This window comes from Delphinapterus leucas, chromosome 14 (genome assembly GCF_059928025.1).
Source record: "Delphinapterus leucas isolate spDelLeu-1000000601 "Yukka" chromosome 14, BTC_Dleu_Yukka2, whole genome shotgun sequence".
NCBI lineage: Eukaryota > Metazoa > Chordata > Mammalia > Artiodactyla > Monodontidae > Delphinapterus > Delphinapterus leucas.
In genome coordinates, this window is record NC_143142.1 from 22,894,456 (window position 1) to 22,917,332 (window position 22,877).

A 22,877-nucleotide genomic window follows, 5' to 3' on the forward strand; every position below is an offset into this window, starting at 1 on the left:
GCCCTTGGCCCGCATTAACCCCACGGCCCCGCAGGCTCTAACCCAGGCCCCTCCGGGCCCGCGAAGTCCTCCCCGCCCTCCCTCACCTCGGCGGGCAGGCGTCTCCTCTGGGAGGCTGGCAGCAGGCTGTCCTCGACGTAAGGGTTGCCCAGGCGGAGCAGCCCCCAGCCGAAGGCCCCGTCGGGGTCCGTGTGCGGCGCCTCGAGCTCGGTGCGGGTCCCTCAGGCCCGGGAGCGCCCGGCGAACCCTCTGAAGGGCGGGAAACGCCGGAGGAGAGCCTTGGAGCCGGAGGCCTGACGGCAGGTGGGCAGGGAACCACCTCCTCACGGGCGCCAGGAGGCCAGGCGTGGAGGGCGGGGCTTGCTGGGGGCGCGTTAGCCGTCGTTCGCCTCTTTTTGCATATTCATGAGACCGAGCGAGGCGGGCCGCTCACGCGAGCAGAAGTGATGAATTATTCATGAAGCGTCTCGCCCCGCCCAGGAAGGTCTCGTTGATTATTCATAAGCCAGAGGGAGCGTTTGAGCCGGAAAAGGCCGTTGAGTCCCTCTCACTGGGAGGCGTCGACCCTCTGAGGTGAGGGCTGTCCAGATGCGAGGCATACGGAGAAAAACGGCGCTTGAGCGTCGTTAGTTAGAGTTTTTGGGGTTTTTTTCCTCTTAGGTTATTTTTTTCCCTTTACGTTTCTTTTTCCTCGAGGCTTTAAGTTTGATTTGAAAGTATTTCTGTGAGGCCCGAAGTATTCTGAGGAGTAGCGGGAAGGCCGGGTCTGAGGGGTCTAGGTAGCATTCCCCACCCCCCTCCCCAAAGCTTGATGATGAAAAATTTCACATTTACTGGGGGTGGGGGAAGTGGGGTGCGGGGTTGGAGAGAATTGTACTGGGAACACTCACATTCCCACTATCAAGGTAGCTTTTAAATTGAAATGGTGGAATGGTGGTAGAAAAGAAGGAATCAGTCCAGGTGAGGACGCAGCAGCGGGCAGTCGGCAGCCAAGCTCTTATTCCGGCCGACACCTGCGTGTTGCAACCAGTCGGATCGGGAGCTTCGTGGGGGAGGGCTGTCTATCTTCTAGGTCAGGTTTTCTCCAGCCACTGAGGTGTTCTGTGAGAATCAATGGCTGGCGCACACCAAGAGGTGTGAGTCCCCACGGGATGACCTCAGCTCCTCTTTCGCCTTATCCAGGATTTGCTGTTTAATCTCATGGACTTTAGTTCCCCAAACAGTGAAGGGGAGAGAGTGTCTTGAAACTCAAGATTAACCAATCACCGAAATGTGTTCAATTGTGCAGAGCACTGGACTCGGTGTGCAGTACATCATGTTACTTGGCTGATGAAAATGAAGAAAAAGTACAGTTCTTGCCCGTAAAGGAGTTTTAATCTGATTAGGATAATAATCTAATTTTTCCCCCATTGGGCCATAAATCTCTTGAGGTAGGAACAGTATTTTACATCTTTGTAAAAGCCTACACGAAGACTAGCACGTGGTAGTCGCCCAGTAAATGTTGAATAGAATGAATAATTGAAGTAGCCTGAAGAAGATATTAAAAAACCAAAAGAGCATGAATAAATACCCAGTTAATATAGTGGAAACCATTTACTCTGAGTGAGCACAGAGTAGGGGAATTAACAGGACCAAATGGGATTTGTTAAAATGGAGAATAATAATTTATGGGAGCAAACTCTGAAACCTCTGAGTCACAGGGTGACCTTTAGCAAACCACGTTCCCTTACTGGACTTCACTTTCCTCTTCTTTGTACTGATAGTTTTATATTGTACATTTAAATCTATGATCCATTTTGAATTAATATTTGTATATGGTGTCAGATTTAGGTTGAAGGTTTTCAGGGTTTTTTGGTCTATGGATGTCCTGTTGTTCCAGCACTGTTTGTTAAAAAGACTATCCTTCCTCCACTGAATTGACTTTTCTTTAAAATGAAAGGATTGGATTAGTTTTAGAGGATGTCTCCTCCCCCTTCCAACTCTGATTTAAGCCCATTTATGTTGACAGGTACTTCCTTTGAGTAAAGCTATCTCCTTCATACCATACACATGTATGGAAGGTCATCTGGCTGCATTTTAGAATCTAGCTGTTGGACATTATACATTTGATAGACAAGGGATTTTCTTGTTTTAAAAAAATGGTTTTGGAAGATTGGGAAAGATGGGTGAAAAGTATTAGGAAATCAACTATTATTGTCTTTGGGCAAATGTAATGAAACTTTTTTTTGTGTGTCACTCAGAATGCCACCTACACCGCCCCCAAAAAAAAGTGGCTTAGGCCTTCAGAAACTAAACAACAGCTGGTTAATTTTTATCTGAATCTTGGATTCACACATAAAAGGGTAAAAGAGTAATTGTGCCACCATTTTAAATAGGGCAATTGTGATGCAGGTCAAGAAGTAAGCCCAGAGTGAGTCTTATCTGAGAAAACACAGAAATTTTGTTTTTCTCAAGAAGATCATAATCCTTGTCACAGAGTAGACATATCAAGCATAAGAGTGAATGTATTGATGCCCTGTGAAGTTTCAGATGTTTGTGGATCCAATATACAAGCAAATATATAAGTCAAAGACATTTGGAAGTTAAAGTTCTGTTCTTAAAACCCATAGTTATGAAATATCTCTTAAGTTTTAGATAATGAGTCAGAACAAGGTGATAAAAAATTATCAGAGTAATTCTCTGAGAGTACATGATCTGTAGAGTCATACCTCCTGGGGCTGTCAGCTTGTGAGCTTTCAAAATTAAGCAGAGTTTGTACTTGAATAGGAGACCTCCACAAAACACCTGCTCAAAGGGAAAAAGACAGTAGCAACAGAATAGTTAGAGGTTGAAAGGAGCCTGGCTATTTAAAATAATTATTTAGATTTTTTTGCCTTCCTGAAGCCAGTTTATCTCTGGACACCAAAAAGAGACCCTACCATGTTTAGAAATAAGCAAGCAAGCCCAACAACTAAGAAGGTGCTGGTAATGCAGTATTTTAGATGGAATGAAAGCAAGGGGAATTTCATTACGCAGAGTCATTGTAGAAAAACCCCTAAATTGTGAGTCAAATTTTCTTGATTTTTATTCTCAGTTCTGACTGACCTTGAGTAAGTCAATTGACTTCTCTGGACCTTGATTTTCTCATCTAGAAAATTAGATGTTTGGACTAGATGACATTTAAAGTTCCTTCTACTTCTAAAATTCTGTAATTCTATTCTAGACCCTTACTTTTTCCTTGTTCATGTAGTACTTCTCTATTGATTCAGCAGATATTTTTTGAGCACCTACCTACTTTATTCCACTACTGTCATGGTGCTAAGGATTCAAGAATGAGCTAAACTAGACACAAAAGTTTATATATGATTCCATTTATATTAAATGTCTGGAATAAGCAAATCCATAGAGATGAAAAGTAGATTAATAGTTGCAAGGAGTCAGGTGAGGGGAAAATGAGGTGTGATTGCTAGTGGGTATGGAGTTTCTTTTAACGTAATGAAAATCTTCTGAAATTAGATGGTAGTGATGGTTGCAAAACTTCATGAATATACTAAAACCTACTGAATTGTACCTTAAAAAAAAAACTTTAAAAATATAGAATGAACTAGGCAGATACAACTTTGCCCTCACATTATCTCACAGCAGGGTGGGGTGGATACATAAATGCAATGATATGGAATATATTACAATGGGCACATAACCCAGACTTGGTGGTGAACCAGGGAATAATTCCTCGAGAAACTTGTACTAAGCCATGTCTAGAAGATGAGTAGGAATTGGAAAGGGAGGAGGATGTTTCAGGCAGAAGGAACATTACAAAAGCCTGAAAGCTAGAGAGAATATAGGTTAATTAAAGTAGATAAGAATAGCTGATGCATAAAAGTGTAAGGGAAAATGGTTAGAGATGTAGCTAAAGAGGCATGAGCCAGATCTTGAGGCTATGGTAAGGAGTTTGGATTTCATCCTGAGGACAGTGGGGAGCCACTGAAGTATTTCAGTTGAGGAAGTTACATAGTCAAGTTTGTACTCTAAAAAGAATACTCTGGCTGCAATACAACGAACAGACTGGAGAAGGGTAAGACCAGTGACAGGCAGACTGGTGGTTGAAGAAATCCAGTCAAAAGATGAGGCTGATCTGATCTGAAGCATAGATGACAACAATGTGTATAAAGTGAGGAGTGGACACTTGAGAAAGGAGAATGGATGTGGGAATGAGGGAGGGAACAGGGTTGAGTCATAGTTTTTAGGCTTGAGCATCTAGGTATTTGATGTTGTCATTCACTTAGCTAAGGTACAGACATAGGTTTCGGGCAAAAGAATTCACATTTGGGTATGCTGGGAACATCAAATTGGAACTGGCTCATAGAGGTATAGATCTGCAACTCCCCAGTGAAACCTAGGTTGGGGGAATACATCTAAGAGTCGTTAGAATAGAAATATAATTGAAACAACAAGAAAGTATTTGTTCATCCAGGGAGTGTGTTTAGAAGTTAAAAAAAGAAAAAAAATCTCCTAGGACAGAGCCCTTGAAGAACACCAAAAGCTAAGAAAGGGTCAAGTTACACTCAGAAATGAAGGTTATAATCTGAAGTCAACAAAAGATACCTTGGAATCATTAAGGACCAAAGGACTATTAGGTGGTTTCAGTCTCATGTAAAATCTTGTAAAAGAGTGTCCCCTAGTGCTGCTCTGAAGAAATAATTTGAGAGAAATTATTACCTGTTTATAATCTCTATCACCACCTTGTGGCAGTGTCCTTAAATAATTCTGCCCTCCTTTATTTGCAAAATCTTCCAGAATCTTGCATTAATTTGTACACAAAAACAAGTCACAGGCTATCCTGAGTGATCCAGAATGGAATTTCTTTAAGTGGGTTATCTACAGATATTTTGGTCAGAACTCCATAAAACCTTGACAAGAAACTACAATATAAATTAAGTACTTTGAAAAGAAAAAGGGAAATTTACTTCTTTTTTATGTTAGTGAAGCAACAGAATTGAAAACTATGTATTTTAAATATTAATACTTTTTATTGTGGAAAAATGTACATTACATAAAATTCATCATCTCAGCCATTCTTAAGTGTATAATTCAGTGGCACTAAGTGCATTCACAGTGTTGTACAACCATCACCACTACCCATTTCTAAAAATTTTTCATCATCCTGAACAGAAACTCTGTACTCATTGAATTCCCCATTCTTTCTACCCTCCAGCCCCTGGTGACTTCTATTCTATTCTCTGTTGCTATGAATTTGACTACTTTAGGTATCTCTACCTCATATAAGTGGAATCGTGCAAAATGTATCCTTTTGTGTCTGGTTTATTTCACTTAACATAATGTTTTCAAGTTTATCCATGTTGCAACATGTATCAGAATTTCATTCCTTTCTAAGGCTGAATAATATTCCATTGTATATACCACATTTTAAAAATCCATTCAACTGTTGTTGGACACTTGGGTTGTTTCCACCTTTTGGCTATTGTAAATAATATTGCTGTGAACATTGGTGTGTAATCTGTTTGAATCCCTCCTTTCAATTCTTTTGAGTTTAGACCTAGAAGTGGAATTGCTGGGTAATATGGTAAATCTATTGAACTTTTTGAAGAACTGCCATACTGTTTTCCACAGCAGCTGCACCATTTTACATTCCTACCAGCAGTGTACAAGGATTCTGATTTTTCACATCTTCACCTCCACTTGTTATTTTCCACTTTTTTGAATAGCCATCCTAATAAGTATGAAGTGTAAACTTTAACTTTTGAGTTTACTTTGAAAATCAGTTACACATGAAGTTAATTCAAGAAGTATTTTTGAGCCCCTGTTATATAGAGAGCACTGTTACACTCTGAGGGAATAACAAGGATGAGTAAAATATACTGTTGAATCTTTAGGGGATTTACAATTTATTTTTCCCCTCCAAATGTATTTGGGAACAAGTAAGTCAACTTAAATTTTTATCGGGTGGTTGGAAAAACTAATCCAGAGATCTTACTTTATAGAAAATTGGTAGTGGAGATAAAAATGTTTATTAAACTAATTTTCAAAAGAATACAATCAAATGCTAATTATATAGTTCTTCGGAAAATTCACAATAAGGATTACGTTAGGCAAGGTCTCTAATTTTTTTTTTTTTTTACAGGTTAGACTTGTTAAAAGAATCCTTGATAGATTGCTATAATGGCCACTGCTCAGCTCTCTCATTCTATCAGAATTCACAAGGCACCTAAGGTATTTATTAAGAATTAAAAGAAAATCAATGACTATTTAGTGAGTTAGTTCAGAATCATGACTTTAATCTTTGGTGTTTTTTTAAACAGCAGTTTTGTCAGTTAATCGGCATATAATATTCTGGCAGAGTATGTCTACATTTTAACTGGCTAATGCACTGAGGATGTTCAGGAAATTAGAATAGATTTCTACAAAGTAACTTATTGGGTGCTTGTTTCATGTTTATATATTTAGACTTTGTAGAGCAAAAGAAATCAGAAACAAAAAAAGATGTTTAAAGAGAATGGCTCTTTGTTAGACATTCACTTCCTGACACAATTAGGACACTTCTAATGCACACTATGATGTAATTATAATAACTGGAGGAGAGAGCACTTAGAGAAACTAGGATCCTGGGGCCCTGGGGAAGCATGCCAGGGCCAGGCAACCTTGCTGGGTTCACCTGGGCAAATTTATCTTGTCCCATGACATTCATTAATGAACATTCATTGATTCATTGAGAGCTTAATATTATATAATATATATGTAATGCTGTGTTATTCTCTGAGAGAATTAAAAAAAAAGAATCTTCACATTCTAGAAGTTTATAATCTGGTTAGGGAAATAAGATTTACAGGAGGTAAGTCAATATACAAAGCAGTATATGCATTAAATATATGTGAAAAGAGTAAAGCAATACAAATTATAGGAATTCAGAGATTTTATATAGACTGGAATGGTTTGTATATTCCTCACGAAGGAGATAGGACTTAAGGTGGACCTTAATTAATGAAAAGGATTAGGAGAGAGGAGAGAGAAGAGAATTCCATGAGGAAAAACTAGCATATGCCTTGGCTCAGAGTAAGAAATGAGCATGGCATGTTTCAGAGAATAACAAAGAATCCATCCTTACTGTAGTGGAGTGTCATCATGTTGGACAGAAGTAGGAAATAAAATTGAATAGGAACTTTGGGGACAAATTAATGTGGATCTTAAAAGCCAGGCTAAGGAATTTATGCTTTATTCTGTAATCAATGGAAAGTCAGTGGTTTCACCAGGACAGTGAGTAAAATAATGTTTTAGAAATATTAAGCTGTAGCAGAGGCAGGGAAGATTGAAGTTGAAAGAGAATTAGGGCAGAGAGAAAGCAGTCATCTTTCTGGCTCAAATTCAATATACTCACCAAGCCAACTTCTGATCTCATTGCATTTCCACTTAGGAAACCCTTCCTGGGGTGAAAATGCTGAGCTGGGTATATGAATTGCAATCAGCTTGGCAGTTATTTTTCTCACTGTAAATTAACAAATTGACCTTTTGATATAAACAGATCTTTGTAGTTTGGACTGCATGAGCTACTCCTCCCAGTAAATTTTAAGTGACTGTATGATTTTGCTATTTAATACTTAAAACAACAATAATAATAACTATAGAAGCTAACATTTATTCAGCACTTACCATGTGCTGGGCACTGTGCCAAGGGCTTTATATTATTATTTCACTTAAACCTTGAAATAAGGGGAAAACTGAAGCTCAGAGAAGTAAAGTAACTTGGCGTAGGTCATGTAGCTTGACAGCTGAGCTGTCAAACATTACTTATATCATTAGCACAATTTCTTATTGAAATAATTTATAATAGTGTTTTCTATTATCAAGCCACAGTATTTTCATGTATTAGACATTTATAAAAACGTGAATGATAACCCTTAAAGTATTAGATCAACTGAGCTGAGAAAAAAATCCCTGGAGTATAGAAAAGTAACAATTCTAGAGGCCTCTTCCAATCATTGATCTTCATTATTACAAATGGCCTTTTAGATTCTATATTTAAAGTAAACATCTTTATATTTTTAGGTTATTTAATTTTACAAGTGGTTATTACTCAAGTATTGCCTCTAAATTTTGGCATGTTTTCAATAAGTTATTATACATGTATACCATGCCAGCTATTACCCAATTACCCCAAAAGAACCTTAATTTCTCAGGATCTATGGGTACCAAAAGCAATTTTCTGTAAAATTTTACACACATACACATACACACACATGCATATTACATACCTAATTCTCCTTCAACGTTAATCTTTCCTACTTCTGCTGTAGCTTAATATTTGTAAAACAATTATTCTACTCACTCTCCTAATCAAACCTGCTGCTTTTCCACTCGTTACAGAATAAAGCATAAATTCCTTAGCCTGACTTTTTTTTTTTTTTTTTTGTGGCACACGGGCCTCTCACTGCTGTGGCCTCTCCCGTTACGGAGCACAGGCTCCGGACGCGCAGGCTCAGCGGCCATGGCTCACAGGTCCAGCCACTCCGCGGCATGTGGGATCTTCCCGGACCAGGGCACGAACCCGTGTCCCCTGCATCGGCAGGCGGACTCTCAACCACTGTGCCACCAGGGAAGCCCTTAGTCTGACTTTTAAGATCCATAATAATTTGTCCCCAAAGTTCCTATCATACATGCAAGAATAATTTTATGTATCTTTTTAACAACTGAATATAATATGGTTTGACAAAATGATGAACTGATAATTCATTTTCGCTATGTAGTGTACCAAAGAGGAAGCAAGCTTACATTGCAAAATCATGTCTAGAATGTCCTGAAGACATTCTAGAACCAGATATAGATAAAGATTTTGGGGCGTTCTCTTTCATCTAAATGCATATTTGTGGGTAGTACCTGCCTCTAAGTAACAGAATTATTAAAACTTCAACAGTTGAAACTGTGCAGTATAGTAAGAAAGACCTCTGAATTTGAATGAGGTAATCAGAGATTTACCATTCTGACTTCTAATATCATAGATTAGCTTCACCTGCTTTTGTACTTTATATAAATGAAATCATACTTTAGTACTCAATTGTATCAGGTTTCTTGCACTCAGCTTTATCTGTGAGAGTCATTTATACTGCAGAACTTTTGCTTAAGCAAAGCACAAAGATGTGGAAATACATGGTAGTAGAATAGTAGATGAATAGTAGTTCCACATGGCTAGGGAGTAGGGTGCATAGGAGGGGATAAGGGAGGAGGGGCAGAAGGGAGGGGTGGGAGATGAGACAGGAAAGCTAGGCAAAGATAAGATTTTGACAGTTCTCAAACGCTACACTTGAACTCTATCCTGTATGAACACTGGGAGTGTCATGATAAGATTTGTATTCTTTAAAGTTAATAATGTTGGCAGTATGAAGGACAGATTGAATGAAAGAAACTGTTAGCAGGGAGGTCAGAGGCAACTACAGTATTAAAGGGGAGAAGTGACCATGTCCTGAGCCAAGGCAGTGGCAGTGAGAAGAGAAAGGAGAAAACAGATTTGAGAACTCTCCTAGAGAGGATTAATAGGACTTTGTGATTGGATATGGGGAATGGAGGAGAGAGAGAAGCCGAAGATGACTGTACTTCTAGCTTGGATGATTGGAGTGGATGCTGATCCATTTGTCTGAGAATGAAACTTGGGATCAGGTTTCAGTCAGGGTGATAGAGATAAACTGAGTTTGAGGATGTTATGGCAACTGAGAGAGAGGAGAGTGTGGGCAAAAGTGTTAAGCACTGCAGAGGAGCTTACATAGTACGAGGACCGAGATGAGGTCAATGATAGGATGTACTTGGTGACTTTGTAGAGAATAGTATAGAACAGAGCGGGTGGAAGACAGATTGCAGTGGGTTCCGAGGAGTGTATGAAAGGGAAGATTATATAATCATAGTAAAACTCCCCATTTTGCTTAAATCCATGGGTCATTGTAAAATAAATTATATCAGTCTTGAATTACTTGGATAACCGTCTCTGCCTTTCTTCTTTGCCTTGCCAGTGAAGATCTAATCTGACGCAATATTCAAAGCCCAGTTTCCTTTTGATTATCTATAAAGGTATCAGATTTGAGGTCTTGAAAAATCTTTCCATTTTACTTGTGGTAATGGCATGATGGGCTGAATATATTAAAGAATACTAATCTTTTTCATTTTCCCCCCCTCCCAGGAAACAGTTTTCCCATGTCAAATAATTAATGAGCATGAGTCATTGATAATGGTGAAGAAACTTTTTGCTACTTCTATCTCATGTGTAACATATCTAAGGGGCCTGTTTCCAGAGAGCTCTTATGAAGAAGGCCATTTGGATGGTAAAGTTTAACTAAATGGTTACTTTGGCTGGTGGAGCCCTTTTCCTCTATTTGGCAGGAGTAAAACTTTACTTTCTCACAGAGTGTGCTAATTTCAAGTCATGGGTTCTTTAAGATCAATTTGCTAATTCATTTTCCATTTTAATTTCACTATGTTTAGTGGTTTTACTTATAGGAACCATTAGTTCCTGGCTAATACCAAATCACCGAATGAAGAGAAAAGAAATATGTATGGACAAGCCCAGTAATTCTAAACTGTACCTACAAAAGCAGCAGCCAGATTGAAATCTACTTGGGTGCTGTACATTTGCACTATTTTGTGTCTCAACTGAATTTTTTTCTTTGAGGTAGACTTTGGCCTTGAGGAATTTTAATTGAGAAGTTTAATTCTTTCTGTTAACATATACAAATATGTGGAAAATATGCATACCCATGCCAAACCCATTTGTTGATTAACATGGATATGTAGACAATTATTATTCTAATCAGCTCTGGTTTTTTCTTAATTTTCTGTCTTTTCTACTTTTCTTCCTTTTATTTCTTATGTCCTTAAACTCATGATCTCATTTCCTTGTATTACAAGCCGTTTCTGTCTCCTTTCCTTCTCTTGTATTAAAAAGAATGTACCTAGGACTCTTCAATTTTTCAAAAATCTTTTTGTTTAAAAAGATGGATTGTGATAACAATTCAGAAAATTTTGCTGATTTGTCATGAAAGTGGGAAAGTATCATTTGGAAAATAAATATAGAGGGCTACAAGTTTCCTTGTAAGATGTTATTTTTCAAAATCTAACTTTACTTTAAATTTCTCACATCTGTATTTAATGATATACTTAGGCCTCATTCCAATTTAATTTTCTTAAACATTTGATTCTCTACATGAGCATCAATGAAATGCATGTGTGCTATAAACACAAAAGCATTATATTTGCAACTGTGACAGCCTCATTTGTGTTATGTCCTCTTTTGGTCTATAGGATATAAATCTGTAATAGTGAAAATGTTTATATGTAGCATATAGTTGCAGTTTCTCCTCTTGTTTGGAATATAGAATTGGAAAAAGACATATTTGGAGTAATTAACTAAGCGCTTACTGTGTGCCAATCACTAACCTGTGCATGGAGGGCAATACCATTGTTTATAGCTTTATTTTTTGTGACAGTTTTAATGGAAGTTATATATCTCCCTCCCAGTGTTTGTACTTAAAGTAGCATATATCATAAAAATGCCCAGTACTCCTAAGTTGCTCTCTTTTTGGCAATCTCTAAATGTTATACCAATATGGAATAATTTTCATATCTCTCAATAGCAATAGAGGTAACATCAATTTTAGGATAGGAAAACAATCTGAAAAGGTGAAGTGATTTATACAAAGTCATACATGAATCAGTAATTGATTTTAGACTGATCTAAACCAAAACTTTTAATGTGATTTTCTTATTCTTCCTTCCTATAGTAAGGTAGTCGAATTTCAGATGGAAATTAATATTTGAGAATAATCCATGGAAACATTTTTCATCTTTTTTCTTTCATTGAGAGAGAGAGAAATACCAGAGAAGTGATTTGAGACTGAGGTGTACGTTTTAAATTGGTTGATGGAGATGGTCTCAGTACTACCTTATGATAACTTAGAATTCAGCAGAAGCAAAGAAGTGACACAAATTGATTTTGCAACCAAGTCAGTTGTGCTACATTGTAGAAGGGAAGACTGCTAATCTATAATAAAAATGGGAACTAAGTCAATTATCAACATAGGATTTATTTTTAAATTAGATATTTAGTGATTCAAAATGTTTTTATAAGCTATAAACTAAGTAAGTTATAAAAATAAAATCATGAAAGGAAATACCCTTATTTAGTATGGACAATTTTAGTGCAACAGACTGTTTCTATTTTTGTAGACCTCAGTTTAAAAATCCTCCGAGAAGATAAAAAATGTCCTGGGTCACTGCATATTATCAGGTGGTAAGTAATTGAAATTCCACCAAAGTTGAACAACATTATTTTTATCATAGCTGAAATTACCCATAAGACTTTATTTGGTAAGATCATTTCCTTAAAACTATTGCCTTCTTCCTTTCTTTCTTTTCATCTTCTTTTTTTTTAATTTCCTAGAAATGTGTAACAATTATTCAATATTATTTTAAGATACTGATTTAGTTTTGTTTTTGAAGAAAATGGACTTTATATAAGAAAGAAAAATATCAATCAAAATTTGATTATTCATCATATGCATGTCAGTGTCCTAAACATTATGGGAGGCCAAAAGAAAAGCAAGATGTGATTCCCTACCTCAAAATTGCTTACGTATTATTTATAAAGTACTATCAACATATTAAAAGATATAGGAATTTCTAAAAAATGATTAAATGGGAAAGGTGAAATGGTTATCAATTTAATGTATTTCAAAGCAAGAAACAAATCAGTTTTGTACTTGGGATTCTTTCTGGCTTTGCATCTGGTCCAAATTGACACCAAACATTTATTTCTTGACAGGATTCGAGGTTGTTTTGATGCTTTGGAAAAGAGATACGTAAGAATGTTTTTAAATTTACACCAGGATCAAAGACTCATCCTTTATCCCTTTAAAAGAAAAATTTAGCCTTTATTTTATTGTTGTGTTTTAACAGTATACCAGTTCCTACATTTGCATTCATGAACCAGTTTCTTTTTATTTTGTGTCTTTGTTGTCCTGTTGATGTCTTGTTTACATCAATTAGAAATGAAACCCTCATTTTTCTCTTTTACATACTCATATCTTTTTGATCACAGAATTTCCTCTGAAGTCACTGGAAGAGATCCACAGGATGTGGGAAAGGGCAGACAAGAATCTGGCATTTAGCACATTGAACATGTTCAAAATAGTGGCAATTCAATTTGCAGATATGAAAGGAAAAAATGGACTTGAATAATCGGTTTTTATTCTATGTCAGTTATTTTGTTAGCTATGTTTGGCACATGTATATAACCTGTTCCCTCAAAATAGCTAGTATTGTAGCTTGAATTTTTTTTAATGCAGCTTGAATTTTAAGTGCATTAGATTTTTCTTGCTGCCCAAGACAGCTATGAAGCGTGTAAAAATTAGAGGCACTAGTCCTAGTTGAAGAGATAATATATAAATGAACTTCCCACCACTGCTTTCTCCTTTCCCCATCTCTGTCTTCTTTTTACTTCTCAATTCCTATTCCTTTAAAAAACCTTAAGGTGAGTAAGCCTTACATTGGATTATTTAGTTGCACTGATATATTTCCTTTTTCATTGAATAGTTATTACTTATGATTTATTCAACACTGACTGGGGGGTTGAGGGATACAAAAATAAAACAGATATGAGATTGTGCACACAAAGAGCTTATAGTCCATGGCAGAAGATAGATGACATGCATGCACGGCTGATGATCAGCTATTTCACACTGGCATAGCTGTACCTGTTGTTAAAATGTTGAAGTACTCTATATCCAGTGGTAAATGGTTGCTTCTCTGAGATCCCAAATGACTCCCACCATGTCCGCCCCTTCACCCCACCAGTATCTCTTCTGGGATGTCCCTAGACTGTTCCACAATCTAGCAACTAAAGGGTTGACACCTGGCCCAGGGGGGAGCTTCCAGGAACCCAGCACCAGGGCTAAGTTGGCATCTTTTCTGATTAATCAGTACCTGTGCCATGTTGGGTTGTTAAATTTTGATTTTTTCATATCAGTTTGATATTTCATTAGAAAGTGATGCATACCAAAGGCAAGATATTGATCATGTGCAAAGGAAGTATGGAAAAGGAGGGGTTATATCCAGTGAGGGACATGAGGGAAATCTTTGGGAGAAAATGACTTTGAAGGCCCTTAGTATTTAGACAGGTTGAGAGGGGAAGAAGGTCCTCACCAGTACACCGAACAGCACTCATTCATTCTCCTTTGTCCGTTCATTTAGCAACATTTCTTGAGTGTCCATCTTTGAGGGGCAGTGAAATATAGTTAAGAGCTCAAGGTTTAGAAGAAGTCAGTCTGAAGTGAATCCTAGTTCTGCCACTTAATACCTGTGTGATCTTGGCACATAACCTACCTCTTGGTAACTTAGTTTCTTTACAATAATAATAAAACGAACCTCTTAGGGTTGTTTGAGAATTAAATGAGTTAATAATCTAAAGCAGTAGTTTTCAAACATTAGCTTGCATCAGAATCACCTGGAGGGCCTGTTAAAACACACATTGCCAGGTTCCACCCCAAAATTTCTGGTGTAAGAATTTTCATTTCAGACAAATTCCAAGTGATGCTGAGACTGCTGGTCTAGGGACCATACTTTCCAAGGCATCACTCTCACCATTGCTCACCATGTTCAAGCACACAAGCATTCGAGAACATGCCAAGTGCCTTTTACCTTTGTACATATTGTTACTTTTGCCTGCAAAATTTTCTTGCCTACCCCACACCCTTTATCTGGCTAATTCCAATTTATCCTTCAGGTCCCAGCCTAAATATTTACTTCCTCGGGGAGGCCTTCCCTGACAACCACCCCCCCCACCCCTCTCCCAGCCTAGACTGTTCATCTGTTTAATGGTCACAAGCACTCAGTGCTGCTACTTCATAGCAATTAACACAATTGTAATGATGTACCTATCTGTGTGCTTTTTTTGTTCTCTCCTGCTGGTCTGCATGTTCCCTGAGATCAGGGGCCATTTCTATTTTTGAATGAATGAATGAACTATTAATTAAATAATTAATATAAATTAGAGTGTTACTGTGTAGTCTGAAAATCAATTGTATGCAGTAACCAAAATGGCCACACAGTGTCACTAAAGTTTTAGTCTTTTGGGTGAAATAGGTGAATAATTTGATACAAAATTATGGTCCTGAAATTTTCTCATTTGTATCCTAGTTTTTAATAGGCTTGCTTATATCTCTATCTCTGCATCTATATATTCCATTATTCTTCCAAGCAGAATCTGTTTATAGTAATGTAGCTGTAGGGAGGGCAGAGATTTTGTAGACTTATATCAGACTTAAAATTTTTTATTTTAGATTACTTTCAAAACGCAAACTGTTTTAGAGATGCTTATGGCATAATTAACTTTTAGTAATAATGAATTATTTTGTATATCTTTTGCCTCCCAAGCTAGAATGTAACTTATAGAGACTAAGGATAGTTATCTTCTTTTTTTTTTTTTTCCATCTCTCCCCTCCCCAGCAGAACCTTGGGTATGTAATAGAGACTCACTTGAATGGATGAATAATTAGTATCCATTTTTCTGACCTTCTGAATAGTATTTTTTTCCTACTCAGATCTTTTAATTTGAAAGTCATATTTTAATTAGACTTTATTGAAAATAATAATAATATAGGTGCAAGTGTATAGTAACAATAGTTTTCTTTTCTCTTGAAGCTACACATGGCAGTACTTACAGTAAGTGCACATTTAAAGACCAAGCCTCTGTCTCTGCTTCATTGTCTTTTGGCAAGTGAAATAGTAAAACGGTACTCTCCCCCATCCTCCCTGAATTTCATTGTCTGTCCTATGCATTTTGGAAGAAAAAAAAACACTCTATCAGAAGTTTTAATAAAAAATCACAGTCTACATATTTCTTTGGCATATTATAATACATGAGGAAATATATAGGCTATACTATCTGTTTCATCTATTGGCTATTAGAATTTCATTTTCTGAGTTAATTTACAGACTCAAAGCTCTTTGTTTTTGAAGTTTTACAGACTTTTTTGAAGCTTTGTATACTTCCTGGTATATAACACGGTATATGTAGTTAAGAATAGAAGGAAAATGAGAAGATACTTTTTTTTTTTTTTTTTTGCGGTACGCGGGCCTCTCACCGCCGCGGCCTCCCCCGTTGCGTAACACAGGCTCCGGACGCGCAGGCTCAGCGGCCATGGCTCACGGGCCTAGCCGCTCCGCGGCATGTGGGATCCTCCCGGACAGGGACACGAACCCGTGTCCCCTGCATCGGCAAGTGGACTCTCAACCACTGCACCACCAGGGAAGCCTGAGAAGATACTATTGAGAGTCTTAGATATATGAGTTATTTAAAAAATTTTAAACCATAACAAATTGCTGTGACTGTAGTGCAGTCGCAGTAATCATAAATATCTGGTTATCAATTTCCTTATAATCAGGGTTCACAGAATGCTCTAAAGACTCTCTATGTTCACAAAATAAGAGCTTATTCTATCTCTAGCTTGAAATATATATCTCAAGATACATATATATATATTTCAGTACTCAATTAATATAGCACAAATTGAACTCTTCACATAGAAAATGTATTCTGTGGGGAGTAATCTAGTTTCCGAAATTAAATGCTGTTTATTTTTCCTTAAATAGCTTTACACAAATCCGAAGGAACCTGAGGTAAGAACACATAAAGAGATGGGCAGTATATTATATTTAAATATGTTTACCTGAGTTGAGGCCATAAATTATATCACTAGACTACCATATGAACAAAGTAACTTGTAGTGAGCTTTTTCAGTGTGTTTTATTATAAATGTCACCAATTCTTTATTATGAGATTTAAAAAACTACCTAAGGGTATTGGGAAAAAAACATTGAGTAGAACTGAGCGTATTCCCTAACACGTTAACAGTAAGAATCTGTATGAAAACTACCTTTTATTTTTATTTTAAATGATGCTGAATCCTTTCTATTTCTGACCTTTGTGGCATAATGCTAAACTTTTTTTTTTATGGATAACTTAATTCTCTCCCTTCTGACATTTTCATAGATTTTTAAAGCTTTACCTCTTTACTTCTCTCTCTAAATTTCTCCCCTCTGCTTATTGAATCCTACTCATCCTCAACACCAACTTATGTTTAAAGCTTTCATGAAAGCCTCTTTGGCTGTTTTGTTCACACTAATTTCTCCTTTCTCTAAATTCCTTTCTCCAGCAGGACCTCACAATTTAACACTCTTAATTAATTCATAAAGATTACTTTATCTCCCTAACCAGATTGTGATTCCTGAGGACAAATCTTGTCTTCTTTTCGATCTCCCAGTGTGAATTCATAGTCCTGGATACGTAATAGTAACTTGTGCTACTTTGAATGACAGCTGTGGCAGTGGCACAAATGGAGGGAGAAGCCCTTCGTTCTTTCTTCTCATTCTATCCTCTATTTTCCTCCCAGCTTTCTTTCCTCTTCCCTTTCCCTTTTGCTTGCTTTCAATTTTCCTTCCCTAAACCTATGGATTTAGCCTAACTGGTAACCTTCACAACTAAGTTAAGTGTTTTTTAGTCTTTAATATCCTTTCTTCTTTGGCAAGATTATAAACAGCTGTTTGAGCAAGGCAAAAGAAAACTGGTGCATGAGGTGGGTAACAATTCCTCAATGCCCAAGCTAAACCTATTTTTATCTTTGTCTCTAGTTTAGTTTCAATTTTTTTGTTTTCAGTAGGTTTGAGGGGAGCTTTCCCAAAGTAAGATCTCCTGATAAATTGTTAATAAATTGGTCATTTCCTTAGTGCAATAAATTATTATGTTTTCTTATGCATGTAAAACTCATCTGAAACTAATGGTTTTGAGGTAGTGAAATGCTGAGGAAATTGGGCTATCTACAGAAAAATATTACAGAGTGGGAAGAAAACTGTTAAATGAGTTTTGATGCAGGCAATATACATAATAATAAAGTTAGAAAGCAAAAGCTTATTATATAAGTTCTGAGCTATCATTTATGACCCAGAAAAAAATATTTTGAACTCTTACATATTATTTCCTATAGCAGTGATCCCTAACCTCTGTGTTCACGGCACACTCTTGATTACTAGAAAATTTGGTGGCATGTTTAAGGGTATTAAAAGACTTAAAAGGACACCAAATGTGTCAGCAATAATTATGGTATAACTATGGCACAGCAATGTTCATAGTGCCTGAAAGTATCCATGGGGTTACACTGTTTTATGGTTGCTCTTTAGCACCAAGTCACTGATAGAACTATTTACCTCTTTGATCTTTTTCTTCTATGTACTCGCAAAACAGCATTCTCACATAAAGTCTTTCTTTGGCATTTATCTGATATGGTGCCATGTTTCTTGACTCATACTGGTAGAAGTATATATTGTCCCCTAAGCAAAACTGCACAAACAGTAACAACATTAATATTTACCTGAAGCAAAAATGCATTTTACACATGGACTAAAATTTGCAGCACTCTTGTGAAGAGTCTGTCATGGTACACCAGTTGAGAACCTCTGTCTTAAATAAGTTTGCTTATCCAGTCCAGAGACCAACAGAGTTTTGGGCATTGCACAAAGCTGTGGTGCTTCTGCACTTGAGGCTTTGTTCTGGTTGCTCCATCTTAAGAAAGAGATGAACTGACGAAAGTAACTAAAGTAGTGAAGAGGGCTAGTGTGTCTTTTCTGCAGATACACACTACAGAATGGGTGGAGGGTATTAATAAGATGTGTAAGCCAAAATGTAAATATGTTAAGGAAATTTTTACACAGTTTAATGCATGATAGACCCATAAAGAATTGCTATATTTGAATATTGTGAGGATTCAAATCCTACCATTTCACCATCTGTTTTTCTTTTTGCCTGTTAGAGGTGGTCAACACCACTTTTAATAGACTGCTTCAGGAACTGAACTATAGATGGTCCCTGCTTCTAGCCACAATATACTTTTAGATACTTTGTTTTTAAAAAAATCCTGTAGGATGAAATCCTAATTGAATGTGAACTCTATCCTGGCTGAATATTTATTCATTCAGCAAGTATTAATTGGGTTCCCCTTATGTGCCTGAAACACAGGAGTTAATGGGTAGACAAGGTCCCTGCTGTCTGGAAGCTTACGTTCTTATGAGGGAGGATAAACAATAAACAAGTAAACAAAACTTAGCAAAACAGTTTCAGATAGATCGTAATGCTATGAAGAAAATAAAAGTTGGTATGCTGGAGAGTGCTAAGGTGGGAATGGAGGAAGAAAGATTGGAGGGCAGTCCCTGGAAAGCCTCCCTGAGGGGCCACTGTTTGAGCTGAAACTGAAGAAGAGTCACTCCATGCAGGCCTGTGAGAGGTAATAGCATGTGACTGCAGAACAACACAGTAGTTAACATTGCAGGCGCTGGAGTCAAATCCCAGCTCTACTACTTACTAGCTTCATCTATAATGATGTAATACCTACTCTGAGTGTGGCTATGTAAGAATGAATAGATGTAGAGCATTTAGGGAAGTGCCCAGATATCATGATTATTATCATCAACTGGAGACAACATTTTCCAGAGTACAGTTGTGTAAAGGCCCAAAGGCAGGAAGGCATCTTGTGTGTTCATGGACAAAGAGGGTGCCCTGAGCCTGAAGCTGAGTGAGTGGGAGGGAAAGAGGCAGGAGATAAGGTCAGAGAGGTAGGCAGGGGGACAGATGAGTAAGGCCCATGGACCAAGGTAAATTCTGGATTTTATTCTAAGGGCAATGGGAAACCATTAACAAAGGAGTGACATGGTCTGATTTGCATTTTCAAAACTTTTTTGGCTGTAGAACAGAGAATGAATTTGGAGGAGGAGGAGTAGTTCGGAAGCAAGCAGATCAGATGGAAAGAGATGGTGTTGGCTTGGATAGGGTGAAGAGAATGAAGGTGAAGAGAACCAGATGGACTTGGGATGTGCTTTGGAGATAGACCTGAAAAGTCTTGCCGATGGATTGGAGTGTGGAGGGAGAATGAAAAGCTGTGTATGTTGCTGTTGCTTTGGACCATGTGGATGCATTCAGTATGATTAATAGAAACCATTGGTGAGCAGTTTAAAGACTCATACTTATTAGGCAACACATTAATCTGAAAAGCAGGAGAATGTTTTATGAGGTGTTAAGAAGAGACTAGTGCCTGCTGTAAATATACCTTCCTTGATCAATCAGACTCGGATGGAAGTTATTAAGGATTATCATCTTCTATAAAACAATTACAAACATAACTCTTTTATTAGTAGTTGCACTAGGGACCAAATAATAAAATGTTAATAAAATTATCAGCCACTAAAGGATCTACTCTCGATAGATTTTTAAAAAATAAAAGATAGCTCAGAGTATCAAAAGGCTAGAGCTGGTTGAGAAACATGGGCGGTCAGGAAGAACAGGCATTGTTTACTTGACAGGGCAACTATACCGCATCAATGCATCAACGCATCAACGGAAGAGAGGATATTGTGTATCTAGCCTGTCTGGAGTGAACCTGTTGCTGTAGGCACCTCTATTCTCACATATCTCTCGTATTGTACTCACAAAGCAACATTCTGAACTTGGTTTGATTTCTCAAGTAGACTGTCTTGCTAGAAAAAATCTTTTTCTCTTAAAAATAACTCCATTACAAGTCAGTCTTTTTAGAGTATAAGCACCATGAGCCAGTTTCCCTAGGACCTGCTCACCTATAATTCATGGGATACCAAATCTCAGAATAGACAAAAGTAACAAGAACATTGTGATTTTTTCTGATCAGTCTAACATTCCATTCCCACATTGTCAAGGAACAAACACTGAAATAGATGAATGAAGGGTATTTTTTGTGTTCAGACTTAAATTCATACCCTTGCCTGTCTTTAGCACCTTCTCCAGCTCTGTGTACAGACTGCTGTTGACCCTTGAACAACACAAGGGTTAGGGGTGGTGACCCCCAAGCAGTGGAAAATCCATGTATAATTTATGGTAGGTCCTCCATATACACGGTTCCTCTGTATCCTTGGTTCGTCATTCTCAGATTCAACAACCATGAATCATGTACAACTGTAGTATTTACTATTGGAAAAAAATCTGCGTGTAAGTGGGCCTTCATGGTTCAAACCCATGTTGTTCAACAGTCAACTGTACATGTATCTGGGTCAACTGTTAGCTTCAACTATTAGGCAATCACCTTATTTTAAATGGAGTATATCTCTCATGAGGAAATCTGTCCTTTATTTCTAGCTTGTTTATATCTGTTTATATTTGTCCATATTTACAGCTAGCAGACAGCAGTGGTGTCTAGTTTTTAGTGCAGCATCAAAAGAACAAAAATTAAAAAACACCTGATACCATAGACCCTGGTTCCTTTCTGATTTTTTCTAGCTTTCCTGTTGCCATTCTAGTCTTCCCTGAATTACTACAGAATTCTCTCTCTCTCTCTCTCTCTTTTTTTTTAACATCTTTATTGGAGTATAATTGCTTTACAATGGTGTGTTAGTTTCTGCTTTATAACAAAGTGAATCAGCTATACATATACATTTATCCCCATATCTCTTCCGTCTTGCGTTCTCTCTCTCTCTTTTTTTTTCAGGAGTCTCTGAATTGTTCTCATGGTTCCCACTTCTCTGCACTCTTAAAATAGCCAAGGTGATCTTAAAAACTGCAGATCACTCCCATGCTTAAAACCCTTCAATGGACTTCTGGTTTACTTGGAATAAAGTCCAAACCCCTTAGTTAACAAGGCCCCACAACTTTCTCTACAACCTCATCTCCTACACTCTCCCCCTTGCTCACTCATCGTCAGCCATTTGGCCTCCTCTGTGATCCTAGAAGAGGCTTCCTTTCCTACTGTAGAGCCTTTGCATTGATGTTTCTTCTGCTGGGGTGCCCTGCTCTCCCCTAGCTCTGCACATGGCTGACCTCTCTCATCAATGAGGCTCAGCTCAAACATCACCTCTTTAGTGAGGCCTTCCTTGGCCCTTCCAAACCAAATCACCACCTCTCCCTTCTGTACTCTGTCACAGCATCTGCTTCATATTGTTCACAGCTCTTATTACTACCTGAAATTATTTTATTTGTTTACTTGTTTATTGACCATTTCTCCCACCAGTCTGTGTTTTCCAGAAAAACAGGGACCTTTTCTGTCATGTTCACCATAGTGACTCCACTGCCTGACACAAAGTAGACATTCAATAAATATCCTTATCATGAATGAATGGTTTCTTAACTAGTTCCACTGTTATTTACCTAAGCTGGGTCAGACACTTGACTCTGTGCTTTAGCTTCTCCAGCTTTAAGATGGTAACAAGAGATTATGCCATCTAACTCATTTTCAGCATGGAGGAGAAAAAGTGTTATCTTTATATCTGGAAATATTACTCCTGAATAATGTAATGCTATAAAACAAGTATGTAGGAGGTATAGTAGGTATACAATGAAAGTGTTCCTTACCTATTATCAGATAAGATTCTGGATTTTTAAAAAATAATTTCTTTCTCTATTCCCTTTGCTATTTCTAGAAAGTGACTGAGATATACCAGTTCAAATTCAAATACACAAAAGAAGGAGCCACTATGGATTTTGACAGGTAGAATCTAATTGTTTAATGAACATGAGAAATATGTAGGATTGAGGTAAACATAAGCTTCTTGAGGCCAGAGATAGGTCTTATACTTCCTTTGTAACTTCCCCAACAATCCCACAAAAACCACTATTATGAAAAGGGACTGTAAAAATTGTTTAAATTTCTGAAATCCATAGATGAAGCCAGTAGGAAAAGAGGCTTCCTTTGCTTCTTTCCTTCTTCTCCTATAGGTGATATTAGTAGGGTCTAAAGGCAATTTAGTGGTTAAGAGTTCTAATTCCTAAGGCAGAAAGATCTAGCTTGGAACCCCAGCTCTGACTATTACTGGTCATTTAACTTTGGACAGAATAA

The 22,877-nt window shown here is 37.4% G+C and overlaps 1 protein-coding gene across 1 annotated transcript in view; it reads left to right on the forward strand.

The window, feature by feature from the left end:
* Positions 1-273: 273 nt before the first annotated feature.
* The window catches only part of HORMAD2 (HORMA domain containing 2), a 74,893-nt gene continuing 52,289 nt past the window's right edge, over positions 274-22,877 (forward strand). The window contains exons 1-7 of the mRNA XM_022550902.2: positions 274-6,210; positions 10,160-10,301; positions 12,202-12,265; positions 12,797-12,833; positions 15,673-15,693; positions 16,624-16,650; positions 22,462-22,529. Coding sequence (XP_022406610.1) covers positions 6,160-6,210; positions 10,160-10,301; positions 12,202-12,265; positions 12,797-12,833; positions 15,673-15,693; positions 16,624-16,650; positions 22,462-22,529 — 410 coding nt within the window. The 5' untranslated portion in view covers positions 274-6,159. The remainder of the gene's footprint in view (positions 6,211-10,159; positions 10,302-12,201; positions 12,266-12,796; positions 12,834-15,672; positions 15,694-16,623; positions 16,651-22,461; positions 22,530-22,877) is intronic.